At 52.1% G+C, this 7921-nt stretch overlaps 1 protein-coding gene across 1 annotated transcript; it reads right to left on the bottom strand.

The window, feature by feature from the left end:
- Window positions 1-3412: 3412 nt before the first annotated feature.
- On the bottom strand, window positions 3413-4300 carry TMDD1 (transmembrane and death domain 1). The gene has a single exon (XM_065419132.1). It carries the CDS (start codon window positions 4298-4300, stop codon window positions 3413-3415), a length of 888 nt encoding a protein of 295 aa, XP_065275204.1.
- Between the last annotated feature and the right edge of the window lie 3621 nt (window positions 4301-7921).

The following is a 7921-nucleotide window of genomic DNA, read 5'->3' as shown; positions in this document are numbered from 1 at the left end:
CTTTGCGCCGCCCAAATCCTGTCTGGTCCAGAGTCCAGTTTGGCTCTGAGCATAAGTTCAAGCAAGCAGCCCCTGGGGGCAGTAACGTACAAGCCTTTCCTATAGCATCCTGGGGGTGGGGGTGTGTGTGTGTGTGAGAGAGAGAGAGAGAGAGAGATATGCAGCTAGCCATAGGCCAGGGTTCTGAACATATCCAAGACACGCTATTGCTGTGAAAAATACTGCAACTGTTTACAACCTTACTTATCTCCCAGCTCAAAAGGTAGCATGGGACGGTTAGTGCAACAGTGGGGCATTGAGCCAGAGGGCCAGTTTTCAGTGATGCGCTCACAGCCCTCAGAGGCAATGCTCTGGAGGGGAGGAAAAACACCTACAAGGCATTCTTACTACTGAATCACCCATACTAATTCCTACCTGCCCCTGGATTTCTTGGGTGTCTCTCAGCGCAAGTACTGACCACAAGTGACTGTTCTTAGCATGTGGGAACGGGCATGATCCCAGCCTAAGGCTGTTCAGATGCAGAGCAATCTCCCACCACAAACTCCCCTCAGGAGGAGTCACCGATCGCTCCGGATCGATACCATAGGAGGGAGGCAGGATGACGGAACTAGCTCTTTGCCATCATGCACTAGGGTAAAATTCCTTCCAGATCAATTCTCTGCAGGGCAGAAAGACACTATCAGGACCTAGATTCTATGGCCTGTGTTTCAGCGATTGCTAAGAGCCAGGACTGGTACAGCGGAAGGGAAATAAGGCACAGAGTCAACTACCAACTGTTAGATGGTGCCTGGACTGCACCATCCCTGAGGGATTGTCCAGCAAGCCAACTCCAGCAGAACTCTGAATTGGGTCTCTTGGAAACCAGTTTGCTGGAAAACGGCACAGAAGCTGCAACCCCTGCGTTAATATAGAAGGGGCCGGCCCAGTCCCCAGTGTGCACCAGGCTCTATGGGTTTCTTGGGGCTTGAAAGGGGCCAGGGCTCAAGCAATGTTTTACATTCATAACTGATGCAGCAGGCCCAGAGGGGCCGGGGTTAGAAACAGGGCGGGTGCAAGGATGTTTCGCGCCCTAGGCGAAACTTCCCCCTTGTGCCTCGCCCCCTCCCCAAGCCCTGTGGCAGCTCCACCCCCCCCGCCCTAAGGCGCTCCCCCCATGGTAGCTCCCCCCCCCCACCGCGGCAGCTCCCCCCAGCCCAGGGAGCCGTGCGGCAGCTCCCCGCCCCAGCTCACCTCTGCTCCGCCTCCTCCCCGAGCACGCCGTCGCTGCTCCACTTCTCCCGCCTCCCAGGCTTGCGGCGCCAATCAGCTGTTTGGTGCCACAAGCCTGGGAGGGAGAGAAGCAGAGCGGGGCGGGGTGCTCAGGGGAGGAGATGGAGCAGAGGTGAGCTGGGATGGGGAGTTCCCCTGCGTGCCGCCCCCCCCCACACTTGCTGCAGGCGGCCCTCCCCGCCCCCCCCCCGCCCCAGCTCCCTCCGCCTAAATGCCGACGACGACCGGGGCGGCCGAAGATCCGGCCACCGCGGTTGCCGCCGAAGGACCCAAAATGCCGCCCCCCAAATGCTAGAGCCCTAGGCGACCACCTAGGTCGCCTAATGGGTTGCCCCGACCCTGGTTAGGAACTGTCAAGCCCAGTCTGAGGTGCCTGGGCTCTGAACTGCCAGGCCCAGAGGTGCCGAGGGCTCAGCCCTGGTACAAATCAAGCACGGGGTTCCTTGGCATGAAGCCCATTGCTGGGCTTAAACCCTGCTGATTTGGGTACCAAATACCTGAGGGTAAATCTCCTGTCTCCCCATCCAATACCGAGGCAATCTGGACACATTAGACGGCTAGGTCAAGAGGTAGTGGGACCTTCTCAAGAAGAGCTCCTTGTCTCATGCTTGGAGCAGCAGGGCCTGGCTTTGATGGCATCCAGGCACCAGCTGTGTCCCCTGAGGACAGAGCAGGAAAGGCCAGACTAGAGCTGGGGACTAGCTGGGATCAGGATGGGATTTCAGCCCACCTCTGCTCTTTAGTTTCATGGGAATTTCACATGAGCTTTAATTGGTGTCACTGGCGCCCGGGGCAGGAGCAAGTGTTAGATGAATACAGTGCGATTCATGTGGAACTCGTTGCCAGGGCATGTTGTAAAGGCCAAAACTAGGTTCAAAAAAGAACTAGATCAGTTCGTGGAGGACAGGTCCATCAATGCCTATTGGCCAGGATGGTGAGGAACAAAACTCCATGCTCTGGGTGTCCCTAAACCTTAGTTGGGAGTGGACAATAGGGGATGATGGATCACTTGGTGATTCCCTGTTCTGTTCATTCCCTCTGAAACACCTGGCATTGGCCACGGTCGGAAGACAGGACACTGGGCTAGATGGACCTTTGGTCTGACCCAGTCTAGCCGTTCCTATGTGCTGGGCAAACTACATCAAACAATACTGTACAGCTACGCATGCCTTCCCTCCCCAGGTTTAGCAAAGAGCTGGTCCTGCAGGAAACCCTCATTTTTCTCAAAAATAACAGGAGTACTTGTGGCACCTTAGAGACTAACAAATTTTTCTCTCATCCTTTTTGTCCAGCTCTGCCACAAAGCAAACCCCCCCTCAGGGAGATGAGAGGGGCAGCTCGTAGACCAAAGCTCCCTGTCCCTTGCAGCTGACCCCTATATCTTCCCCTATCCCGCACGTATGGACTGTCCCTCCCTTGTTTCTAAAACTGGGGGCAGCAGAGTCCTGTTACCTTCCTTCCTGTCTGCAAGAGGCACAGCAGCGGTGCTCAGGGGAGGGGCAGGGAAACTACAGACTTTCCTGGTCTGCCAGCGCTGGAAAGAGACAGAGCTCTGGGACTGCAGACAGCAAAGGAGGCCGGTAAGTCGCTCACAGTGATGGTGGGAGAGTGGGAAGTTGATCCTACCTGGAGCCCTTGGGCTGCTGACTTTAGAGAGATAGTTGAGGTGCCTATTCCTTAGGGCGCAGTGACATCTTGTGACAAGTGCTGGGATATACAGTAACAACAGTACAGGACCTGTAAACATAAGAATGACCAGATTCAGAGACGGGAGCTCCATCTTGCCCAGTGTCCCATCCCACCGCAGCCACTCGGAGATGCTTCAGAAGAAGGTGCAAGAAATGCTGCAGGGGCAGATGTGTGATATCCTGCCCTCTCCCCCAGGGAAGTTTCTCTTGGGCTCCCTCCCATAGCTAGCTAGTGGCTGGCTCATGCTCTACAACAGGAAGATTTAAGTCGTTGGAAGGGCTCAGAAAATAGCAGGGGGAAGCAGGCTTTGAAGTGTGAAGCCACTTTGCAATCTCACCCCATTGCACACATTTATATATCAACCAAACCAAACTCCTGGGCTCGATTCCATAAACAGGAGCATTTTATTGGCTGCGCCCCATGGGGCTGTAGATGGAAAAGTTTCAGGTTCAAATTACGGCTCCCCTTCAAAGCTGGTGTCGTCGGAAGCATCCCCATCCAAACTGTCCCTTAAGTCTTCATCTAAAATCAAGGCATAGTTGAGGTCGTACTCGAACAAGGGGTTGTGAGCCGCACGCTCAGGCCGGGGCCCTGGGTTATGATGGGAAGTCTCCAGGGATTCTCGGTTCAGGGTCCAGAGGAAGGAGTAAATAGCAAGCGCCATGAGGACGCAAGAGGTTAAAAACCCTCCGATGAAGCCAGAAGCCACCGGATTGAGCCATTCAAAGAGGCTCCTGTTGTACGGAGGGAGTGGTTTCCTTTCGATGATGAGGTCGATGTCACCCCAGCCTTCCTGCATCGATCCGCTCGCCCTGCGAGATTTCCCACCTGCTCGCCCAGCTCTGATGTGCTGGTTTGTCTCACCATATTTCTCATCCTCCTCCAGCAGGAGCGAGGAGGTCAGATGTTCCACCCCCTTGTGATATTCTTCCACGTTCCTCTTCAGCTCGAGGTTCTTGTCCTGGTTCAAGTTCTTGCCCAGCTCCTGGGAGATGTCAGGGCGCCCAATCTGGCGGAGAGCTCGGGAGAGACGGTCCCAGTACACTGCATCTCCTTCCGCTTCGAGCCACTGGGTCAGGACGTCTTTGCACTGTTCTGTGCTGACGATGTCTCGCCGGTGGCGGGAGCGGATTGGGTTCTTCGCCTCGGAGAGTCGCTCCAGCTCCTTCTCCATGTTCTCCTCAGGGCCGGTGATCTGAGTGTAGAACTCGTGACATTCCTCCGGGGAAAGGAGCTCAGATATGCGGCCCATCATGTGCACTCCTATGTCATCAGCTGCCGTATCCTCACATGAGCCACACGTAACCAGCAAGAGAAGTCCGATTCCTACGGTCTCAAACATCACAGAAGAACGGGGACCAGAACCCTGAGCAGAGAGAATGTCAGTACAGGATAAGGAGATCTGGGGCTAGACCCATGTAGGAGATCGACTCAGCATCCCGACACCCAACTTTAGGTGCCTAAAACAGATCAGTCCACGTCCACCCACACAAAAAGGGGGTGGGGCTGCTCAGTCATTAGCACACTCACCCCACATGTGTTCTGCCTGTGGACTCACGTCGCCCAGGTGAGTTTCTTCACTACTGGGCTATAGTCACTCACACTCTCTCTCTGCCCCAATGAGCATTCAAGTACGCGCACCAGTGGAAACTTAGGTGCTAACAACGTTAGGCAGCAGCTGAGCAGGGGTTTTGAGCACCTAAATTTTGGATTGAGGCACCCAAGTCTTTGCAGATCCAGCCCCCGCACTCCTGAGTTTAACAAAAATACATGAGCGAGGATGGTCATTGGGTTAATCATGGAGCCCTTCTATTGGCAAGGTTCTGAGGGTCTTGAACAGCCACCCCTCTCCTTGCATGGCCTGCCATGACCACAGCACAAGCTGGTGGGACAGAACAAATACTGGCCCCGAATGTGCCAGGTGGTCAGGTTCCCGGCTCTGCCAGCATCAAATGGTTGGCTCCAAGACAGAGCTCCCAGCCAGCAGTGCCCTACATGGGCCCTGGCACTGTGGGCTTGCATTTGTATCCTGATGTGTTACAGCGGTGTGTGTGTGTGTGTGTGTGTGTAATTAGTACTAAGTAGTTACCAGATCAGCTCCCTGCTCAGCTGGTGGGGAACGTGGCTCCATGTGGAATTTAGAACCTGGCGCGTACAGCCTGATGTCACAGGGCTGGATGTTCAGACTCCTCCCCCGGTGGGGGGGGGGGGAAGGTAGAGGGACAGGATTTCAAGAGCTGGGAATAAAACACCCAGGAGTCCTCCATCCCCGTCCACTGCTCTCAGCACCACCCCATGCTCCTTCCCCAAATTAGGGGGTGTGCGCACGCATGTTCCTTTTCAGATCCAAAACTGGTGCAGAACAAAGGGAAGATTTGCAACAGTTGGAGAAAAGCTGCCGTTGAGTGGGGCACCTGTGTGTAGTTTAATTATCCTTAGCTCAAAGTCACAGGGCTTATGCCACAAGGTGGCAACACAGCTCCAGAAAAGAATATTTCTGCCAGGATCTGTGTGCTCTACAAAACAAGTGATGAATTACAGTTCTCACCTGGCCCCTGTGAAGGTCTCTAACTCGGCACTATCCTTGTTTATCAGACGGTGAAAGAGAAGTGACTCAGTAAGTCTGTGGCAGAGCTAGGAACAGAACCCAGGAGTCCTGGCTCCAACCCTGTATCTCAACCACAAAACCTCACACAGACAAGTAGGGTGTGAAACTAGAGGTCAATGTAATCTGGAGATCAGATTATCCTTTAAAACCCTATTGGACTCCTGGAGAAAGTCAAGAAAAACCATGGCAGATTTCAGAGGCCGTAAGTATGATCTAGTTGTCAGAGCACAGGGCCTGGGAGCCAGGACTCCTGGGCTCTCTGATCCCCACCCGGGAAGTAGGTAAGGGGCTTACTGATCACTTCTCCCAGCTCTAGGGGAGGACATAGTAGTTGTGCGCCAGTAAATAGTTTAGCACAGGAAGTGAGGGATACCTTATTCAACTGATGTTTCTAGGGGAGTTGTGGGGGGCAAAGTATAATTGTTCATGGTGGAATGCAGCCAGGACACCAAAGTTTCAATCCCAGAAAGCACAATGGGATCTTTAGTAACCATGAATTGCTAAAATCTTGGTTTAAAAACCCCACCCAAGGACTTGGATGAAAGCCAGAGCCCTGCCTCAGACAGGGCTGGCTCTAACTTTTTTGCCGCCCCAGGCAAAAAAGAAGAGTGCCGCCCTGCTGTAACACCCCCCCCCCCCGAGCGCCACGCCGCCAACCCCCCCCCCCCGCCAAATTTGTCAGTTTGTGTGTGAATGCTAAAATCAAATTCTATTGACAAAAATCGAATCCTTCCATGCCTAATTATATTTTAGAATACTGGATTAGAACACTAAAACTGTACTAGTTAGGGGCTGCAACCTTTGCATGACCCTTTCTCTGTATACAACAGAAGAATAAGAAATACATTCAACTCTTTCAGCTTTAGATATTCTGCTACTATAGACACTCTGGTCTTACAAAATATGTATGGAGCCAGATAAGAGAAAGGTAAGGTTTAGAATGTTAGCCAATGTCATATGTTTTATATAACAAATACAGCTCTCAGTTAAGCGCCTCCACAATGCTTTTTACTTATGTTACATGGTTTAACCAAGGCGAAATGTGAAATATAATCTCAGTGTTCAGAAACATTCCAAAGAAGAACAATTTTGCTGATGCTTAGCTAACATACCCTATGCACCAAGCTATAGCTGACGCAGGAGGTCTCTAAGGCTTTGCTGACTTTTGGAATGCAATGGTCTAAACAAGATAATAAACTAGTTACAAGTTTACTACAGGGTGCATGCTAGCCTTGTAAAAGGTTTGCAAAACCATATAACAGATAATAGACAAGACGTAATGCAAAGAAACAGTGAAACCCCTATGCCCAGGACCTATAGAAGCAGAGTGCTGCTCAGATTTTGAGAGACAGCTGACCAACTGCATTCCACCTCCCAGATAGGTGGTAACGTATTGTTCTTTCCTTCTCAGTACTGGGTACCCTCACTGTTCCGCCAGAGGGGAGAAGGAAGCTAAGAGCCACTGCATTACTGCAGAATAGTCAGGGCACAAGCACAACCTCACCATGTCCCCTCTGCCCTAGCAGTTTCTTGTTGGGTCTGCTCTGCAGCTGGTGTATAAGGCCCCTGCTCTCGGGATATTCTTTGGTGTAGGGGGCCAAAGTGGTTGCAGTGGAGGGATGAATTCCCACCGCTGTCTTATCTCCTCCTGATCCAGATGCACCGCTATAGCTCTGCACACTTGTGATGCTACTTCCCGGAGCCCCCCTGCTCCCTTTTAGATCCAGGGAGAGTGCACTGCCATCCACGAGACGTTTCCCCACATCTCCTTCAGGGCCCTAGAATTAGACATCTTGCTGCAGACGAAGTTCTGCGATTCTGGCCAGTTTCCAGGCCAACCCAGGCCAAATTTGGTTGGTTTGAACTCAAAGTTCAAACCAGGCCCCAGAGACTGAACCTAGAAGCTCAGACCTACATTAAATGAAAAGACTTCACGTGAACCAAAACAGTTGATAATATTCCCCTGTATCTTCCCCAAAGCCCTCAGATCCCAGCTTGAATCAGAACAGGAAATGCTAAGGCACTGTATGAAATAACTGGGCATGGGTCCCCAGTATGTCAAGGTCAGACCCAGAGTCAAACTTTAGTGAGTAGAGGGTAGAAGGGTTTCAGAGCCAAGGTTTTGGTTCAGACCCAATACATAAAATAAAGTGATTCAGGCCAGGCAGAAAATGCTTGATCAACGTGAATTTCAAAACTACTCACACGAGCCCTGTTTTAACCATTGTTTTTAATTACTGGCATTAGAATCATAGAATATCAGGGTTGGAGGGGACCTCAGGAGGTATCTAGTCCAACCCCCTGCTCAAAGCAGGACCAATCCCCAACTAAATCATCCCAGCCAGGGCTTTGTCA

Source organism: Emys orbicularis, chromosome 19, assembly GCF_028017835.1.
Source record: "Emys orbicularis isolate rEmyOrb1 chromosome 19, rEmyOrb1.hap1, whole genome shotgun sequence".
Classification (NCBI taxonomy): Eukaryota; Metazoa; Chordata; order Testudines; family Emydidae; genus Emys; species Emys orbicularis.
This window is presented reverse-complemented; position numbering and strand designations above follow the sequence as displayed.

Coding starts and splice junctions, on each gene's coding strand:
- TMDD1 (XM_065419132.1), bottom strand. CDS start 4,300: ATGTTTGAGACCGTAGGAATCGGACTTCTCTTGCTGGTTACGTGTGGC.